The 22,425-nt window shown below is 34.4% G+C and overlaps 1 protein-coding gene across 6 annotated transcripts in view; it reads right to left on the bottom strand.

Annotated features, from left to right (window-relative positions):
- Positions 1-22,425, bottom strand: part of PEX7 (peroxisomal biogenesis factor 7) — a 118,500-nt gene that overhangs the window by 18,493 nt on the left and 77,582 nt on the right. For all 6 annotated transcript variants that reach the window (XM_081293973.1, XM_081293971.1, XM_081293974.1 and 3 more), the window contains 3 exons: positions 19,703-19,809; positions 17,990-18,103; positions 15,761-15,816 (listed from right to left, as the gene is read on the bottom strand). In XM_081293973.1, the coding sequence (XP_081150099.1) occupies positions 15,761-15,816; positions 17,990-18,103; positions 19,703-19,809 (277 nt within the window). The remainder of the gene's footprint in view (positions 1-15,760; positions 15,817-17,989; positions 18,104-19,702; positions 19,810-22,425) is intronic.

Below are 22,425 nucleotides of genomic sequence, written 5' to 3'. Positions count from 1 at the left end.
CATTTAAGAAAAAAATTAACCACAATAGTGTCAGGGATGTAGTTTAGGGGTAGGATGTGTGCTTAGCATGTGTGAAGCTCTGGGTTCAATCCCCAGCACTGCAAAAAAAAAAAAAAAAAAAAAAAAAATTTAATTCCTGAAACACAAATACAATCACATCTGATAAGAGCTCCAAATGACAAAGCAGGATGATGCAAGAATGAGATCCCAAGGAAGTGACACTAGCTGATATCTTAAAGGTGAGGAGTTAGCCAGTTGGAAAGCAGAACAGGTCAAGGAGGATCCTGGCAGTGGGTGAGGGGGCTGGAGTAAGGAAAGTGGAGAAATTTCACAGGAGGTAAATAGGGCCAGATCACATGGGTCTTGCAGGCTCCTTTGAAAGTTGGGACTGTCTCTTTACATTTTAAAAACAAAAACCCCACAAAACACTGATAGGTTTTATGTAACAAATGTATATGGTCAGTTTTGCCCTGTATAAAAAGTTTAATAAGCTCTTTTAAATTTTATTTTTATTTATTTTACTTTTTGTTTTGTGAGACTGGGTCTCACTCTGTTGCCTAGGCTGGCCTCTCACAACCCCCATCCCCATCCTCCTTTCTTATATCCCTAGTAGCTGGAATTATAGGTATGTACCACCACACTCAGCTTAAACTTTTATTTTGGAAAAGTTGTAAATTTATACAATTATTGTGAAGATACTAGAGAGGGTTCTCATATACCTATCCAGTTTCCCCTACTGCTAACATCTTTTCTTAGTATGATCAGCTTTGTTATAAAGGTATCTCTAGGCACGTGTGAGAAGAAGGAACTTAAGGGTTATTGTGTGGGTGTGGGGAGATCAGTGGTCTAAAAACAGATGATAGCAGCATAGAATTAAGGTGGTACTAGTGAAGATGAAGAAAGGTGGATGAACTGGAGACATATATAGGCAGAAGAATTAATAAGACCTTGTGATTAACAGAGCAGAAAAAATCAATAATGACGTTATGTTTTTGGTTTCTATCTTAGTATTTATAATAATTCCATGTATGTATTTATTTACAGATCTTCTTCTGGTAGGCACTAAGGTCTCTGAAATCAGGGACAGTGCCCTTGTCTTCTCTGCATCTCATATGTATAAGTGTGTGACACATGGACATCCAAAGAATGTTCATAAATGAACAAATGAATGAATAAATGAGTACATTAAGCTCAAGACAAATAACAAATCACCTATAGACATGGCTCCCAAATGACAAACCAAGGATTCATTATATCAGATGTTAAGAAAATAGAATGAGCTAGGCCTGGTGGCACATGCCTGTAATCTCAGCAAACTGAGAGGCTGCAGCAGGAGAATTGCAAGTTCAAGGCCAGCCTTATGGACTTAATAAGGCCCTAAGTAACTCAGCAGAGCTCTGGCTCAAAAAACAAAAGGGCAGGGAATATAGCTCAGTGGTAAAGTCCCCCTGGCTTTCAATCTTGAAAGAAACAAAGGACCTAAGAAGGGAGGGGGAGAGAGAGAGAAAAAAGGAGGAGGAGGAGGAGGAGGGAAGGAAGTACACGAAGGAAGGAAGGAAGGGGGAGAGAAAAGGAGGAGAAGAAAGAAAAGAAAGGAGGGAGGGAGGGAGAAAGAGAGGAAGAAAGGGAGGAAAAGGAAGGAAGGAAAGGGAAAGAAGAAAGGAAGGAGGGGGAGAGAGAGAAGGAGGAGGAGGAGAAAGAAAAGAAAGAAAGAAGGAAGGGAGAGAGGAAAAAGAGAGAAAGAAGGAAGGCAGGAAGGCAGGCCAGCTGGCAAACAGAATGCACCTCAACTCTGTGCCTAAAAATTCCATTGTGTACTCTATGGGATCTAGAAAGCTCTTCACAGGGAATGTTCTTAACCAGCTAGGTTTGGGAACCACCATTCAGAAATGTTTCTTAACCTTCTTTCAAAGGATACAGACTTGATAAATTCCCATTAGAAACAATAGTGATCTCAGGTGGAGGTAAGCAAAAGAAAAAGTGAACAGGGCAGTGATTTTCAAAGGTGACTAGGTTGAAATCAGCTGAGAAACTCAAAAATTAAAAAATAATCATTAGGGCTGGGGATGTGGCTCAAGCGGTAGCCCACTCGACTGGCATGCATTCGGCCGGAGTTCGATCCTCAGCACCACGTACAAACAAAGATGTTGTGTCCACCAAAAACTAAAAAATAAACATTAAAAAATTCTCTCTCTTGGGCTGGGGATGTGGCTCAAGCAGTAGCGCGCTCGCCTGGCATGTGTGCGACCTGGGTTCGATCCTCAGCACCACGTACAAACAAAGATGTTGTGTCCGCCGAAAAACTAAAAAATAAATTCTCTCTCTCTCTCTCTCTCTCTCTCTCTCTCTCTCTCTCTCTCTCAAAAAATTCTCTCTCTCTCTTTAAAAAAAATTTAAAAAATTAAAAAATAATCATTAAAAAATACCCTGATACATGAGTCCACCTCTAGAGATTCTGATCTAACTGGCCTGGCATCTGTGTCAGTACTGGGAAGTTCCAAGGTTCTCTGGGTAGGGGAATAACCCATTAATTGAATCAGTTATCTAAACTAGTAGTTATAACACTTCATGATTACCTAGAGGGCTTGCTAGTAACAAATTCAGAAGTTGTAAAGCATCGCTGAAGAATCGGTGTAAGAAACAGTTTCCTAGGTGATGCTGATGTTCCTGGTCTTGGGGCCACACCCTATGAACTACTGTCCTAGACTGCTATTACTGGTAAGAACTTATTAAAACACTGTGTCTGTAGTACTAGGTAAAGGCAAAACTTTGTGGAGGAAAAATATGTTAGAGATGAAGAACAGGCAAAGAATTTCATAGGAAGAGTAACACTATTAGTTCCGGTAATTTAAGTCAGCAAACTGACTTTAAGAAAATAAGTGTTTGGGCTGGGGATGTGGCTCAAGCGGTAGCGTGCTCGCCTGCCATGCGTGCGGCCCAGGTTCGATCCTCAGCACCACATACAAAGATGTTGTGTCCACTGAAAACTAAAAAAAAAAAAAATATTAAAATTCTCTAAAAAAAAAAATTAAACAAAAAGAAACTAAGTGTTTGCTTCTGCTTCCAGGTATAAAGTGAATAAAAGAATAAAAATGATCTGAGAATAAAAATGATCTGAGATTGAGTTTTTCACTAGACTCAATCCATGCTCTGAAAGAATTGCATATTAGTACTTCACAGTTTGAATGCTGCTTTCACATCTTATAAAACTGTTTTTGATCCTCACAGAAACTTTCAAGGTGGATACAATGAGTATAATTTCATTTCAGAATGAAAATAGGCTCAAAGAAATCATGCAATCTGTAGCTTTAAAGCTAATAAAGAGCAACCCCAAAGCAAACACTCTAGTGATATCATGCCCAGTACTTTCTCTACTAAAACATCATCCATTCACTTCTTCTCTAGCCCTGGGCCACACTAGAGGATTTACCATGTAGGTGGGCAGGACGCCTAGAATTCTTTAGGCAGTTTTGATTAATACCCTGAATGTCTGAATGGGCCTGGATCAAGTCAGTTTCATGCTAGCTCTTCCAACTATATAGAAAATGTGATAAGCCAAAGCCTCTGCCAGGACTCCATTAGTCAGACAACTTACATTCAAAACCAATACCCCAAAGAAATTATGAGTCAGAATAAATATGAACCCTCATGGCAAGCAATTTAGGAATTCCTTTCCTCTTCTAATATTTTTATATGTATTTCTTCATCTCATCTATAACCTCTTTCTAACTTAGGTACCACTCCACTGATCAGCTTGATCTGTAACAACAGATTCCTAATCTTTAGCACATAAAATTATGGGCTAACACACATGAAATCACAGACTTATTAGTTTGTTATTTGTATCAATTTTGGAAGGGATTTGAAAATAGAAATTGTACAACTAATAAAACAATTCTGTGAAGAGTTAAACTTATTTTCATTTGCACACTCAAAAATTCACTGAATGCTAACACTCTTGTTAATTTGCATTTTGGATTGGAAAGCTGTTTGGATTTTTGTTTTTGGAATTTGTAATAACAAAAATAAAGTTTAAAACAGAAAAGTGCTAACTGCCTGCTAAATGAATAATATATAATTTCTTTTGAAACATTACTGAAACAAATGACTCCCAGAACACTCATTATGGTATCTAGAAACCATACCATATTTTCAAGCTTTTCAGGTTAAATATGATAAAATTCTAGACTTAGTTTCTCTATCAAAATGAATTAATTATAATATTTCAATTAAAACTTTAATCAGATCAATATTTTAGAGGGGCAGACTCCACTTCATCACAATAAACATTAAGCCCAGGAACCACACAGCATAAAGCCTAGAGTACTTTGACAAATTAAAGGAAACCATTAGGCTGATGGAAGGCTTGTTCTGGAAGTACTTATGGTTGTAATCCACAGAGATGTAGGATGACTTTCTGAAGAATGCTACATCTCAACAAGAGGAGAAAGCGGTGGGGGGAGGGGCATAGCCCAGAACACTCCAATAGGGTTCATTTACTGTTTATTTTACAAACTGAAGAATCATGAAGTAATTTTTGCAATTCAGTTTCAAGTAAATTTTTTACTAAAAAAGAAACAAAACTCGAAGAACTCTCATGAAATAGTATTGATATCTCAGGGATAGTCTCTGTACATTTGAACTGTAACTAGCACCAAAATTTGGCTACCGAGGATTAAAAGCACATTTCACAAAGGTACAGATGAATAATGGTGGTAAGGAGGTTGCATTATAATGTCACGCCTAAATACTGAAAACGTTAAACTTACAGCAGCTGCTTGCTTGTGCTTTTGGTCATTTATTAGACCAAATAATAAAAGTTCTCATCTTTGCAGCTAAGTGTTTATGTCCAAACCCAGCAAGGTTGTAAAGTTGTGGAATGGTGCACAACTTACAATCATCTCCTTTATTTCACAAAAATCTCTCAGCAGGGGATAGACACAGTCTTAGGGATGAGGCCAGGAAGAAACAGATGTCAACAAAGGTAGAGAAAATAAGACAAAGCAGACCAAATAATTCTGTTTCTTTTCTGGTGTCTAGACATGAAAATTTGAAGAAAAAAGTCTGCAGAAAGAGGAGGAAGGATGAAGCCAGCACAGAGAAAGGCAGTTTCAGTACCTGCCTTAGGCCCTGCTCCACTCCTGCCTTTGGGCTCTGAGGGACCCAGAGTCTGAGAAACATTTTCTCTTTTCTAGCTATCCTAGATATTTAAGCAGCATGTGCCCACACACACCCACTAAATTACAAAGTAGAGAAAGATACGGGTCTGTGCTGACTTTTATTTAAGATGAAAATAAGTTAATAATGATTGCTTTTTATTCTCTGGATGGTTCATTCCATTAAGGTGAATCCCTATTCCAGATTGGACTTTCAGGACAGACCTCAAGGGTGAACTGTTTACCCTTGAGTTCTCAGGAAACAGAGTAAACTACAACTAGTTGACTGGCAGTACCCACTTGACCTAAAAAAACTACAACTAGTTGACTGCAGTACCCACTTGACCTAAAATAACTAGTAGGAGGAAAGACCACAGTTTTCTGCTCTGTCACCTTTTTCTTTAAAACTGTAACTGCACAGATTAGTCTTACAACAAAACAGCAGCTTCCTGTAATACTCTCTCAATTCTTCACTTCAGAGGCAATCACTTTAAATTCTTTTAGTTGCTTCTTCTGATATTTTACTCTACATTTCTAAATAATAAGCTCACTCATTTAATGAGTTTCTTCATTTTCATATATTATCATTACTACTATGAGGAATGAGGTAAAACAATATCTACTTAAGAAAATACAAATATATACAACAAAATCTACTCAGTTGCCTTATTAAACTTACAAAACAGAATTTTTAAAAAATTATAATGCAAATTAACTGACAAAATCCACAAATTTTCTGTTGGAACTAATCAGCACAATTCAAAGTTCAAAGCAGTAACTTATACTGACTGCATTAAGCTAAGGCTTAACATTCCGCACTCCTTTTACAGCTATCTATTTATTCATGTGCTTGCATTAGGTTATGAATTAGACATGGATTTGGTTTGATTCTTAAAGAAAAATGTTAATACTAAAAATCTTGGAAAATGTTCTGCAGTTACAAATCAAGCTATTTAAAATCAAAAGCCTTATATATTCCTTTCTATAATACATATTCTTTCATTTTATAAGAAATTCTGATTTTCCACTTGGATTTAACTTATAAAATTACACTTCATTTCATGAAAAGATCTTTTGAGTATGACAATAATTGACAAAAGAATTTATTTTGGGATACATTAAAAAACTAACATAACAAACTTTTTGAAAAAATATTTATTTTTTAGTTGTAGTTGGATACAATATCTTTAATTAATTAATTTTTTAAAATGTGGTGCTAAGGATAGAACCCAGGGCCTCGCCCCTGCTAGGGAAGCACTCTACTGCTGAGCCACAACCCTAGCCCCTAACATAACAAACTTACAGGAGTTGTTGCTTCATACATACAAACATCTTAGCCCATGTAAGTAGAAAGCTCAAAGAGATTATTCAGTGTATTAAATATCAAATGACTAGAAAAAAATGCCTCTGTAACTTTAGTTAATAATCAGGATATTGATATGATGGTTCCAAGTTAAATGGTATACTTCTCAATCTACCCAATAATGACTCAAAAACAATAGAACAGCATGATTTGTCCTGGAAATATTTTCTCTCTCTCTCTCTCTTTTTTTTTTTTTTTTTTTTGGTAGGGGGGGGATTAAACCCAGAGGGGCTTACTACCACTGAGCCACATTCCTGGCCCTTTTTAAATTTTAATTTTGACACAGGGTCTTGCTAAATTGCTTAGGGCCTTGCTAAATTGTTGAGGCTAGTCTTAAACTTGCAATCCTGCTGCCTCAGCCTCCAGAGTCACTGGAATTACACGCATGTGCCACTGCACACAGCTTCCTTGGAAAATATTTTCTCACCCAAACAAGACTTTTCATGCTAAATTCAGTTTTATTAATAATTACTCAAAACATAACTAAAGTAAAACCCCTATTAAAATATCATTGTTTGTATTTTAGTATATTTAGTATTTAGTATTTTAGTATATTTAGCATACTAAAATATATTTAGTACTAAAATATCTTTGTAAGAATTAAACAAACATGGAAATGCAAATATTCTTCTTAAAAAGAAACCAAAGACAACTACACTGCAATGCTTTCCTAATGTCAGTGGTAAAGTCAGGCAAACCTCTGCTGCAAAGTAAAAACTGTGCTAGGGTTACAGAGACATTTATATCTAAGAAAGGATAGAATATTAAACAAATCTTCCATCACTTAAAGAACTAAATTGTACTTCCTGCAAATGTTAATAATTAGCATCTATCGTTAGCCTCAATATATCGTGGTTTGATGAAAAATGTACCAGAATTAAAAACAACTGTCTCAAAAGATGAATCATTTGAAGATGCATAGGAGCTCACATTCAACCACATTTCTTATCTATTTACTTTGACTGACCTTTTTTTGTGGGTAAGGGGAACTAGGTAAAGTTGAAATGAAAGGTTTGTGAGACAGAGTACATATTCAGCTATACTATCTGTTTACTTTGGCTGACCTTTTTTTTTATGGGGAAGGGGAAGAAAGAGAAGTAGCTCCCATAGAAATCTCTCTGCTAATAAACATAAGGATCAAAAAAGCCCATCAACCACACCAAAGCTAAAACACTGACTATATAAAGGCAGATCCCTTGAGAGGGACTGTGACAATGATAAAAGGAATTTGTACAGCTGCTTTGTTAAGATTCCACATTAGCTATAATCCAACTGAGGATCGTTTTCTTGATTATAAGAACTTTATTTTATTTTAAATTAAATATTAAATATCACACTATTAGAAAGCATTACTAAGAAACATTCAATGTCTTATTTTGCACGAGTAAAGTTTACTTTTTTCTCAAATGTTTTTACTTTGAAAATTATCAATCTACACAAAAATTCAAAGACTAATATAATGACACCATATGCCCTTCATCTAGCTCACAAATTGTCAAAATTTTGCCACACTTTTTTTTAATCTTGTCTCTCTAGATAAGGCATGAATGATTAATATCTCAACTCTCCCTGAGGTACTCACCTTTTAAAATAGGAAAGTTATTGTTACTACTAGCATTCTCATTTAAAACATCGGCTATTTTTTGAGCGCTAAATATGTGCCAAGAACATTTATACATACTATTTCATTTTATCCTCTGAACATCCCATAATGCAGGTATCATTTCCTATATTTCATGGCTAATATATTGAGGAGGCAGCCTTTCACAAGTCTTATTGACTCAAAGGCCCATATGCTCATCACACTAGAAAACAGATGTCTAATCTACAAATTTTCCCAAAGAGCAAGAGAGGGGCAAGCACTATTAGGGTCCCCTCTTGCCCCTGCAAGAGGTCAGTTTCTATTCTTCACACTTGAATAAATCCTATTCCTTTCACTCTTGGGAGAAAACAAAACAAGCACAGAATGTGGAGAGACAGGGCTGATCCTAGATAACTTTCTACTCCTACTTTGTATTTCTCTTCTACCCCTAAGGGGAGAGGACATGAAAAGGCCAGGTGGAGGCTGATTGCCTTTGCTGTTATAAAATATAAATGATTCTAGTCTTCATTGAAGACTAGAGATGATATGGGCCTCAAGCCCTAAGAGATGATCTTTTGTCACCAGCCATTCTGCCATTAATACTGACAACAGAACAAACCCTTATATATAGCACTTTCTAAGTGCCAGCATTTGTTTATTGCAACTCATCAAATCATCACAAGAGTCCCGTGTTGTATGTACTATTATCTCCATTTTACAGATAAGAAAACTGAGCCATACAGTTTTAAAATAACTTGTTCAACTTTATATAGCTAGTAGAAGACAGTCTGGCTCCACAGTCTGTGATACCTAGGAATATGCCAACCTGTAATTAATCCATTGACTATGCCTTCCATTACTTCATAACTAGATTTGTAAGTATGTATCTACACCAAATTGACAGGCTTAGGATTCCCTTAAACATGCTTCTATTTCTCCCCAAGCCTTCATTTTTACCATTTCCTCAGCAAGATATTCCAATTTTTCTACTACAATGGCTAGCAGGTAATATTCTACAAATATATATTAATTTTATGACAGAGCATAGCTGTACAACTTTGTAACTGAAAAGTGGTTTAACATTTGAAACATTGAGAGTATAGGCAGAGACCCCCATCATGCAAACTGTGGATAAGTACAGTTTGATTATTACTGAAATTAAAATTATTTTCATATTTTTCTTGCCGAAAAAAATGTTAGTCTAAAAAAATTAAGTGCTTCGTTTAGAATATTACTACCAAAGACCATGGATTAAAAAAAATGTTTATTTTTAAAGTTAGAATATTTTTAAAAGTATCACAAACCCGAAGAGTGTTAACTATGAGGCTAAATTGATCATTTTAGCTTTATCAATGTATGAAAGTTATTAAAGAAGCATTTGCTACAATGTGGAACCGCAAAAGTCTTCCTCCTCATGAAAAAACAACTGTTGTTTGGTTGTAACACATACCTGGCTTGCTGATTTTGGTTTTAAAATCTACTTGGTATGGGGGCTGGAGTTATAGTTCAGTGGTAGAGCACTTGCCTAGCATGTGTGAGGCACCAGGCTCAATCCTCAGCACCACATATAAATAAGCAAAATAAAGGTCCATTGACAACTTAAAAAATGTTTAAAAAAATCTACCTGGTATGAAACTAAAACATGCACTCAAAATTCAAATCATGTCCCTGAAGACCTTAAAAGAGCATGCTACAGGGACACTGCCACATCGATGTTCATAGCAGCACAATTCACAATAGCTAGACTGTGGAACCAACCCAGATGCCCTTCAATAGATGAATGGATAAAAAAAATGTGGCATCTATACACCATGGAGTACTATGCAGCAATAAAAAATGACAAAATCATAGAATTTTCAGGGAAATGGATGGCATTAGAGCAGATTATGCTTAGTGAAGCTAGCCAAACCCTAAAAAACAGATACCAAATGTCTTCTTTGATATAATGAGAGCAAGTATGAACAGAGCAGGGAGGAAGAGTAGGAAGAAAAGAGTAACATTAAACAGAGACTTGAGATGGGAGGGAAAGGGAGAGAAAAGGGAAATTGCATGGAAATGAAGGGAGACACTCATTGCTAAACAAAATTACATATAAGAGGTTGTGAGGGGAATGGGAAAATAAACAAAGAGAGAAATGAATTACAGTAGATGGAGTAGAGAGAGAAGATGGGAGGGGAGGGGAGGGGGGATAGTAGGGGATAGGAAAGGTAGCAGAATACAACAATTACTATTAGTGCATTATGTAAAATTGTGGATGTGTAACTGACGTGATTCTGCAATCTGCATTTGGGGTAAAAGTGGGAGTTCATAACCCATGTCAATCTAATGTATGAAATATAATATGTCAAGAGCTTTGTAATGTTGTGAACAACCAATAAAAAAAATGTAAAAAAAAAAAAAAAAAAAAATTCAAATCATGCTTATATAGGGTTGGCACAGTAAACGTGGCCTGGCAGGAATAAGAAGTAACCTAATCAAGAGTGTATCAGGAGAAGGAGACTTAAAATCTATGATGATAAAACTCATAGGAATACGGAGAAAATTTACTAAGATAACAATTTAGATTTAGTGTTACCTTGGTTGAAGTTTAGAAAGAACTAAGGTATGCAGATACTCCTCAACTTATGATGAGGTTACAGTCTAATAAACCCATCGTAAAGTGAAAATGTAAGTTAAAAACACATTTACTACACCCTACTCAACACTCTAGCTTAGCAACAGCACACTGTAGAGTATCCACTACTTCTCCTCATCATGGTGGGGTGACTGGGAGCTGCACCTCTGCAGCTGCCCAGCATAGAAAGAAAGTACTAGGAAAGGTAGCAGAATACAACAGTCATTAATATGGTATTATGTAAAAATGTGGACGTGTAACCGATGTGATTCTACAACTTGTATTTGGGGTAAAAAAGGGGAGTTCATAACCCACTTGAATCAAATGTATGGAAGATGATATGTCATGAGCTTTGTAATGTTTTGAACAACCAATAAAAAAAAAAATTGCCATGAGGGGCTGGGATTGTGGCTCAGTGATAGAGCACTTGCCTAGCATGTGTGAGGCACTGTATTCAATCCTCAGCACCACATAAAAATAAAGGTATTGTATCCATCTATAATTAAAAGGAATATTTAAAAAATTGTTATGCAGGGAGCATGTAGTTCTAGAATTTATGCAATATGCATTTTAAAATTATTATTATAAGCCAGATCCAGTAAATTTTGGTAACTTCCCAGATGTTCACTACAAAATGAGCTTTCTAATTGTATGTAGTTTTCTATACAAATTGTACAATAAAGACGTATTTTGATGATTAAAAAAAAAAAAAAAAAAGAAAGTACTGTACCATTATCAGGCTACATTTCCAAACCTAGTAAAAGATCAAACTTCAAAATTCAAAGTATGATTTCTGCCAAATGAGAATCACTCTCATATCACAGTAAAAACAAAAAATCTTAAGTAGAATCAGCATAATTCAGGGACCATCTACATTGTTATAAAATATATTACTCATTAGCTGAAGAGAGTGTGACTATTTTTCATAAAGCTTGAGTTTTCATGTAACCTAAACCAAACTACACAATTTAAAACATTAGGTTTGGGCTGGGGATGTGGCTCAAGCGGTAGCACGCTCGCCTGGTATGCGTGCGGCCCGGGTTCGATCCTCAGCACCACATACCAACAAAGATGTTGTGTCCGCCGAGAACTAAAAAATAAATATTAAAAATTCTCTTCTCTCTCTCTCTCTCTCTCCTCTCTCACTCTCTCTTTAAAAAAAATAAATAAAACATTAGGTTTTTTATATATATATTAGTTTTTAGATATTTATTACATATTCAGTGAAACACAATATAATGAGCTACTGTATTAGTAAAGGATACAATACATACACTCATCTATCATCAGTTTTGATATAACACCTACCATGTGAACTATTTTTAAATGAAATTTTAAAAGTTTCAAAAAACTAAACAAAATCTAATCATGGGCAACTCAATATAAACTTAATATAAACTATATCTGAAGAACTTGTATTATAAATATTAGCTACCCAAAATCTAAATGAAATATCTGTATAATTATCAGTGCTAAAAATTAAACCACTTATTCCTGGTCTTATACCTTAAATCTGTTTTCTTTCTGTTAAAATCATTTTTCTGGCACTAAAATATCATCAATCCAATCAGATTTAAAATTCTTCAGAGGATAAATTTAACTCATATCACATGGGGCAAAAATCTACCAAATGTACCTTTTTTGAACTTTCCAATCAATGGTCACCAAACACAAATAAGGAGAGACTAGATTCACACAAGTCATTAGTACGATTAGTCTTACTGTCTATATGCATTGAGAGTTACAAATATACATGTATTTATACACACAAAAAATATTCAAAATGAAAGCTTGTCAAATGACTTTGTTTTTCTTTTATTTTTATTTACCTTTTTACAGGAAAGTCTTTGATAATCCTATATTGAATGATCACTCCTGGCCACTAATACCTGGGTCAAAAGCTCTTAAAAGAAGTCACAGCTAGAAAAGGATTGTTGGAAATTATTTCTTAGAAAGATATGTGAAAAAGCCTTAAGCTAAAGGTGGATCACCACATTCCAGGGGAAGGAAATTCCATGACAAAGTATAAGAAAGACCAACGGAGAATCAGAAAAGAAAACCATAAAATTCCTGGAACAGAAGTTTTCAGGAGGAAGATTTGATCAACCACGTAAAATACAGCAGCAAGGTCCTGAAGTATTGACAAATGGACTGGATTTTGTATTACAAAAATCACTCATGGCTTTAGCCAGGGCAATTTCAGTAAAAAAGGGCTGAAGCCAGTGTGGGGTTGGGCATAAATACAGATATAGCCTTAAGTATCTAAACCTATAAGCTTTCAAGGGTCTAAGACCTCAGAGCTGAAAATTAAAAATAATTTCTTAAACTAAATTCACAATTTAACATCATTAATTGATAAATTTGGTTTTCAGAAATATTTTCTTCTTGAAAACAATTTCTACATCAGATTTTTTTACTTCATAAGAATTCCTGAGTATGCATGATGATTGCCAGAAAATCATAATCAATCATTCGTGAGATAGCCTGCCAAAGCACTTCAAAAGCAAAAGTTAAAAACCTTTTCAATGTACCTAACCCTGTTTAAGCAGTGAGGCAGATCCATTTTATAGGTTCAAATTTATCAAGTAAGACTTACAAAGCAGACAACCCTGGGATGACAAAGGCCCTGAAAAAGGCCTGCTGAATGGAACCATAAAGGGACCTTAAAAGCTGGCTAAGAAGGCAAGAACAGTATAAGACAGAAGAAAGATACAGCACCAATGGAGAAGCTGCAGACTGAAGAAGTCAAGAGAGTCACAGAGTGATGATAAAGGAAGGACAAGAGGTAACTTTGTAGAAATGCAGTTCTGAAAGCAACAGGAGTATAAAGGATTAAGAGCACCTGTGCCCAGGGGTTCCAAAAATAAGAGGAAGAATAGAGAGGTACAAATATAGATAAATTTGCAGATTTGATTGGAAACTGAGATTTGTGCTTGAGCTCTACAATTATTTTTTAAAAAGAAGTAAGAGATAGTCTTTTGCTAAAAGTTCAGGGCATAGGCTTGGGAAGGTAGCTTCAAGGCAAAGGTTGGGAATAATAATTAAGAATTATCTCAGTATTTTAAAGCATGACTTCTTATATAATTCTTGTGATCACTTTGTGAGCTTGTGGGAATAGATATTACTAATTTCAATACAACATATGAAGAAACTCAGACTCTTAAGTTATATACATATTAACTTATTGAAATATCTTTTTCAACTAAACATTAAAGATCTCTTATTATTTAACTATACTCAATTTTTCCATATGCTTACAAATATAATTCTGGTAACTTTGACTTAGAACCACAATCGTCTCCCAGGAGTACTAACCATCTCTCCTTCAATCTCTAGTCTTGTTTATAAAAGACACAGCCTACATCTTAAAAGCAAAGAGCAAAGCAAAAATGTGAGGCAAAATTGTGATGATTTATGAGCATACTAGTACCTACAATATTTTAGAGCAGTGTAGTTCACATTCAGTTTGTATCAAATATTCCTGAGAAAATTTTAATCTGCAAAAGTAAGGTATTTCCTAACTGTTTATTTAGGAATACTGACATGCCTAAATAAAACAGTGGATTAAGATCATAGTGACAATTACAAAAAGAAAGTATGGGGTAGTCATTTACTAAGTCTCCCTTTTATTGAAAAACAAACCACTAAAGTGAATTTAAGATGTCTCTTGATTGACAGGGCTCCCAAATCAGAAAGACCCAATTAAAACTGTTAAGAATACTAAAAGTGAGATCACCAAAAGATCAATACCCAATCTCAAATTGGTTAAAAGTTCTATGATCACTTTCAGACACCTTGAAATGCAAGGACCAGATTCTCTATCTGGAAATCTCTTTTGATCCTACTGTGACTTACGTGAAAGAGAAGATTTCTCTTTCACGTAAGTCACAGTACCTTTCTCTTTACCCTGTTTAGCCTATATATTCACAGTCATCCTCTCCTTCTACAGTTTCTGAAACATACTGCTTACTGTTCCCTTCTGTTTCTGGTGGGTTATTCCTTTCTTCCCTCCAACATTAATTCTCTCCTAAAAATACAATCTTTTTGCTCTGCTTTCTTTATTCTTTTTTTTCCCTTTAGTATATTCATTTTCATGGAATGAATGATCAGCCTTCAACCCCCCAGCCAAGGATCTAGCTCCACAGTTCCAATTTGGAAATGTCTGGCGTGGACAGAGAAACTGACAAATTTCTTCCTGTCTATCATGTTGCCATTCTTTGGCTCCCAAGCTTTATAATCAGTCCCTACTATTCTATACAGACTATTTAAAAACAAAACAAAACTTGGCTACAGTATGATTTCAATTGAGAAGTAGGAGCATCAGTGTGGTTATATTTCCTAGTTTGTCTGTCTTCTTGTATTGAATCAGTCAAAAAAAACCAAGTTAGGGCATGTAATTTCTCTCAAAGCATTATTATAATCTGTTCTATTAGAAGTACATTTTATCCAAACAAAGTTATACAGATTCTACCTCATCAAATACTGACTCAGAAATAAAGGAAAGGAGATCCGGGTAGCTGAAGCAATAAAGCCAATACAAATTTAAAACTCTTTGTGTATCTTCACAAAAACCAATCCAGAACAACAAGAAGAACATATAAAACTACACAGAACACAGGTCTTCAACACATCTAAACTTCAAATTACCTATAAGAAGAAATATAAATATAATCCCACTGAGCTGTCTCCCATATTCTAGCTACAGCCTTTGTGGACAACAAAGGCAGTCCAGGAAAGAAGAAATAGAACAGAGAAAGCACAGAGGAGCCAGAATCAGGGCTAACACTGATCTGAAATCACTACTAGAAAGAAAAGGCTATCACATGAATGAAAATACTGAAAAGGATAATGTAGACTGAAGTACAGATTTAAAAGTAGAGAGAACAGAAAGAGATGGGATTAAAAAGTTAATAGTTAAAGGAAAAGGAAGATTAAAAGGCAAGAAGGACACATATTGTTAGTAAAATAAATATGTAATCTTTCAAAAAAGTGGCAAAGTTGCTACTTGTTTTTTCACAATGAAATGTATTTAAAAACCACTGTACCTTACAGTGAAATCATAGGAGCAAGAGGCCAGCACTGAAGCATGAAATGGTGAAAACTAAAACAAAACACACACACACAAAGGTTAGCTCTAATTACAGTATGCTAGATCCTACGGTCATTCCATTGTAATAAATTTAAGTTTATTCAGTGCTGTCACTTAAAATTATGCTTTCCTGAGCCTTACATGCTTAAATTTCAGGAAAAAAAAACTCTTTTGGTCTTTTAAGTTTTCATTTATAGAAAAAAAAAGTTTATTTTTACATTCTCCAAAGAAAGCCATCCCTTGAGTTTTAGAACTTATTTAGAATAAGTGTTCCCAAAATGTTGCTGTTCTATAAAAGTTACATATAAATTCTTATTGGCTATCCAAATATGATTTTACAAATATGAGAGTATGTTGCAGTACATTTATATGCAATAATTATAGAATTTACCAACTTTAAAAATACATATTATCGCTATAATCACAGATATCAAAATAAATATTTAAATGTTAAATAAAAACACCTTGAAAATAATTTTTATGTTATTTATAACATATGTCTAATGGAAACTGCTTTCAAAGAAACAAACTGCAAATTTAAAGGCAAATAACACCTTCAATATAAGTAATAAACATAGTAATATAGACTGCCCTTTGCAATTATATTTGTTCAGTATTCATCTTACTAGCACTTTATGTATTACTTATTTTTGTGGTGCTGGGGATTGAACCCAGGACCTTTAGCACACTAGGTGAGTACTCTACCACAGAGTTACACCCCAGCCTTATAAGCATGCTACTAGTTATATACACATATAACTACATTTGAATAGTATTTTACAATTTTTAGAGCACTTTCACTATATTACCCTATTTCATTCTCAGAACCACTCTGAAATATACATAAAAATATTTTTCAACTACTAAAATCTAGGGTTGGGAGTATATTCAGCAGTAGAATACTTGCCTACCAAACTCAAGGGCCTAGATTTGATCCCTAGCACCAAAAAATCTACTAATACCATCCACACAAGACTACATTAAAAAACAAACAAAGCAACTCAGACATGATTCAGCATGCCTGCAATCCTAGGCATCAGAAGGCTAAGGTAGGAGGAATGCCAAGTTCAAGGCCAGCCTGGGCAACTTCTAGCAGGACCCAAAATAGAGTATCAAAATAAAGTAAAGATGGATGGGGATGTAGTACAGTGGTACAGTGCTTGCCTAACACACATGAGATCCTGGGTTCAATCCCCAGTATTGCGAAAATAAAGAAAAGAAAATTAGAAAAAATAAAGCAAAACAGGGGCCTGTGCCTCATATGTTTCATGAAAGCCAATAAAATTTAAAAATACTAATTTTGGCCTAGAGCAGTGGCACATGCCTATAATCCCAGCAGCTCAGGACATGGAGGCAGGAGAACCAGAAGTTCAAAGCCAGCCTAAGCAATTTAGAGAGGCACTAAGCAACTCAGTGAGACCCTATCTTTAAATAAAATATGAAATAGAGCTGGAGATGTGGCTCAGTGTTCAAGTGCCCCTGAGTTCAACTCATGTACCCCCTACCCAAAATACTAATTTAATGGAAATTTGGAATTTAAAAAATAGAAATGTATAGTTTTCTTATTGAAAAGATCAATAAGGTAATTTTTTTGCCCTGAATGTAAAAACATGAAAGAATTAAAATTGGGAAATGTCATTTAGGATGTTTCCCACAGTAATTTAGAAGAACTTGCCTAAATAAAAGCTGATAACTAACTTAAGTTACCTTATAACAGATGGATTTCTTGGGAGCAGCACAAAGGAGTTACCTCATCCTTTATTGTTTGGAGAACAGAAAATTTTTTATACCCACACATTTGTGAACATTCATATATGTCATCATAATATACCATTTCCCACTGAATGGAAAATTTTGAAGACTGTAATACTAAAAGTAAACTACTATAGTAAAAAGTGTTAAAATAGTATCTGCTTCCCTCTACCATACTCTTCTGCAATGATGGAACTGGCTGGACCTCTGAAACCTCTGAGCACTTAAATAAATTTTTCCTCCTCTACACCTGTTCTGGTCAGTGGAAAAAGCTGACTAAAACACTTATCATTAATTTGGTAACAAAAACACATAAAAAAGAATCAATAACCCCCACTCCTAAACACCAAAACCTTCTTTTATACATGCTTCACTGATTCTATTTATATGTACACTTTTGCTCTACATATAAAAGGACAAGATAAAAACTTACTTTCACCCTCCTAATAGCATAGGTGTGACCAAGAAGTTCAAACACTGGTTGTCGCACATTCCTTAGGTCCCAGCCTCTCAAACTACAATCTACTGCTCCTGTCACCAGCAAATTCTAAAAACAATTCAGAGAAAAGTATATTGTGACATTTTTGCAACTGAGCAGTACTAAGGCTTCCTATTACAAACAATATCTGCTTTCTGCTAATTATCTATTTCATCTTAGGAGTCATTCTTGTAAAAATGTATAACAAGCATAGAAAGGAATCAAAACAGACATTACATGGCCAAAAAAAATTAAACTGAGAGAAAAGAAACTTAGAATGCTTTATGTCTATGATGGAATACTATACACAGAGACAAAAGCAGAGTCTCAAATAGTACTATAGATTTTTCCAATTTATTTTTAGTAGTAGTAATAAATACATAAAAGATTAAATCTTATTTGACAAGTAAGTCCACTTTTCTCTTCAAAAGATTTTCAACATCCTCTGAGATCATAAGAGGTATTAAAAGGCAGGAGGCCAATTAATTTAGGACTTTTTGAAAATGTAAAGGGTACAAATTAAATTTTTATGTTTTTCTGAATCCAAATCCATCACCATTCCCAAATCTGTTGGACCAAGTCTTAATCTGATCAAAACTCAGAATCTATGGAGAGAATCATCTATCACATCAGGTTTTACAAATTCTGCTATCTAGAGCCCTAATGAACCCAGAGTCCTGGCTAAACAGAACAACTGCTGGGTCCACACTCAGCTTATCCCACATCCACCACAGCAGCAATTCACTTTCTGAATATGTTGGGCTTTAATATAAGATCATTTGAGGAAAAGTTTCAATGATTAAAAAAAATTTAATCTTTAACATTAAAATTAATGTATAAGTTTAATAAAATATATAACAGCACCTTTTTTAGAATTCCTAAAATTTTTAATTTTCCTAAATAGAAAATTCATTTATAATGGGAGAGATTAAAACTGTTGTCATTAGCATTAACATTTTTATTTAAATCAAATATTACTGAATATGTATTATATTTTCTTTTCTGTTTAAAGAATTCTGCCAATATCATTTTTTTCCACTTTCAATAATTTTAACTTTCAAAACTAGGGGAAAAAATAAATGTACATTTTATCTATTTTTCACAGTTAACAAATCATTTGAGGTACACAAGTAGCATATTAACACATTTAATACACTCCTATGTAATTCATATGTTCATGTGGTTAACTGAAGTTTTGTAAAAAATTACACAGTGCTATCTTACAGAAGCATGAAAATTGTGTTTAAAGGGGAAGATGAAACAGAAAAATTTTAAAGCTGATACAACGGTCAAATTAAAAATCAAGTTACAAATAGTTCAGAGGTCTGAGTGGGAAAGTGAAAAAGAAGGCAAAAGATGATACAAAGTGACAGGGTTAAAAGCAATCAAGAAAAGATTACATAAATTGTAAAGCACTTTCCCAAAACAAACAAAGCTGCACTGTTGAACTTTTGAGAATTTGTGTTTCTTATTTTGCTTGTTTTATGAGCACTTATAGCCAATTAATGCTAATGCGGGTCAGTCACAATCATTAATTAGAAATGAAGGGACTGAATTTTACTTAATAGTTCAGAACACCACCAAAATCCACATAAACAAAGATAAATAAATCTTGAACATTTCAACATCTGAAAGGGCAGAAGCTCAGGCAGAAGCCACACACAATACCTCATTGTATTTACACCAGTCACAGCTCAAAATTTCTGACTGATGTGCTGGAATCACAATTCTGACTCCTGTTGCCTTCATATCCCAAATTCTCAGAGTCTGATCACCTGGTAGAAAAGGAAGACTTGATCACTTTCCATCATCACACCATTTGGCTGCTCAGTGACATAAGGAGCTCATGATGATAAATCAAGTAAAATTACTTTTATTACTTTCATTCTTACAATATTTCCATCTTTATATGTTTTTAAAACCATAATAATGCATAGGAACTACTAAATGTAAAAGATTACAAAAAGTAATGTACCATGATAATGCTTTTAAATCTATTCAAAGAGAAAAATTTTAATCTCACACTCAGACAGGTACAATAATGATTAACACTCAGTCACACTTTTTCCCTAAAACCCTGAAAATCCTCATGCCCAGTAAATAAAGCCAGCACTCTGTACAAGCATATTATACAAGAAATAATACAGTAACTGTCTTACTGTTAAATATAGGGAAAAGTCTACCAAGCCAAGAGAAAGAGTTTTTTTCACTTTTAGGTGTTTTTGTTTGTTTTAGTGCTGAGGATTAAACCCAGGACCCCAAGCATGGTAAGCATGTGCTCTACCACAGAGTTATACTTTCAACCCAATACTTTTAGTTTTTATATATGCTACATTTTAATGGGTGAGCTGGAGGTATACTTTTTCTTTGGAACAAACAAACTCAAGAATTTTAAAGATTATACCTTAATCTTTATGCAAAAATTGGCTTACATTGTTTAATTGCAAAAAGTTACCCTGACAAAATGTTTTATATGCTGTTTGACTTCAAGTTTTCTGAACTATAAGGAAAGAAAAAATGATAGAATGAGTAAAATCTAGAAGTATATACATTTACCTCAAAAGTAAAATATAAACAACAATAATAGTAGAAGCAAGCTACTTAGGCCTCATGAAGAACGTATAGACTCTGGCATGAGAGCAGGTGGGGGCTCATTTTTAAGTGTGTGACTTTGCATAGGGTATATGCTATCTCTGAGACTAATTTTTCATTTCTTAAAAACAAAACACAGGGTATAGTATAAGAATTTAATAGAATACAATTTCTGTAGAGCACCTGGCATGGTCTCTAGCACATGGTAGATACACACTCTAATATATGATATCTAAAAATGCTAAATTTTAAAATTATCCTTAACTTTAAAATTATCCTACATGTACTTTCCTATATATCTAATTATGAATCCATGTTATATGGCTAAATTTAGCTACTTTAGACATTTTTTCCCCTGCTTATTTGGAAGTTGTTAAAGAAAGATAAGAATTAAATTTGTTAGTACTAATGAAATGTAGAGGTTAAGAACAGGGGCTTTAGGGTTCCAAAACTTGGTTCTAACCAGTTTGATCATTTGGTAGTTACTTAACTCCTCAATTTCCTTACCTATGATAAAGTATCTCTTCCAAGAAAAGACTTAAATAAGATAAGGCTTCATATGGTGCCATATATATGATATATCCTTAATGATTGTCTAAAAGCTGAAAAAAATGCACCTACATTTAGAAGTCATCTCTGTCCCTCCAAATAATAACAGCTAATATTTATTGAGTGCTTCCTATGTGCCAGATGCTGGTCTAAATAGTTTATATATATATTAACTTTTTATGAAACAATACAAAAATTATTATGAAACAAAAACTATAACATAAGTAATTATTATAGCATTTTACAAATGAGGAAACTGAAGCATATGGAGATGAAATGACTTACCCAAGATACTAAGCAACAGAACCAGGACATGCAAGCATAACCCACTTGGTCTGGCTCTCCGGTGTGTGCGTTTTACAACTAACTACACTGCCTCCTAATGTTGCCATAGAACAAATGTCATAGTCAACAATGCTGGCTGATTCTTGAGGAATTACTGTTCTGTTATTTTTTATCTTTCTTTTCTTTTGTTTGAAACATGTTGTCATTATGTGTCCTAGGCTGATCTCACATTCCTAGACTCAAGTGGTCCCCCACCTCAACCTCTAGAGTAAGCTAGCACTATAGGTATGTGTTAGTATACCTGACTTCTATGTTACTTTTTCTCTAAATTGGGAGAAAAACATTTTCTTTCTTTCTCTCCTTCATATATATATATATATATATATATATATATATATATATATATATATGATATTTTGTAGACTGTCATTTAGAAATAAAATATAAAGCATTATAGATAAAATTTCAGTGCATTTCCAATCCCACTTCCTACTCTCCCTGTCTAGAGGCCACCACAAGCATGACTTCAGCATGCCTGCTTTAGTCTGTTTTGTAATACTCTTATAGATCCATAAATATGTACTAAATTGCTTTGTGTGTGAAATTTTTCCTTCTTTAATTTCAAAACACCGCTCTGCTACTTTATAAAAGGCTGGAAAACACTTTTATAGGTAAAAGTAACTAACATTTTTGGACCTAAGGATGGCAGAGATAAAAGAGAATAGGCCAAATGGAAATAATTCTGAACTGATATAGGCTAGAGCTTAAAATATCTTCATGGACCTTATAAATAACCACTGTTTCCAATTTAGCCAGTAACCAGTGGAATTTGTTTCAGAATTCCAAATACCTTTGATTAAATGACATTTTTTGACTTTCCTCAGCCTTCAGTATCTACAGCAGAGTGACACGTGAATATCTAGCATCAGCCTCTGAACAACCTCTTCTCACCAAATGCTTCTAAA

The sequence above is a fragment of the Spermophilus citellus genome, assembly GCF_964194105.1.
Source record: "Spermophilus citellus genome assembly, chromosome: 5".
NCBI classification, from domain to species: domain Eukaryota; kingdom Metazoa; phylum Chordata; class Mammalia; order Rodentia; family Sciuridae; genus Spermophilus; species Spermophilus citellus.
This window is presented reverse-complemented; position numbering and strand designations above follow the sequence as displayed.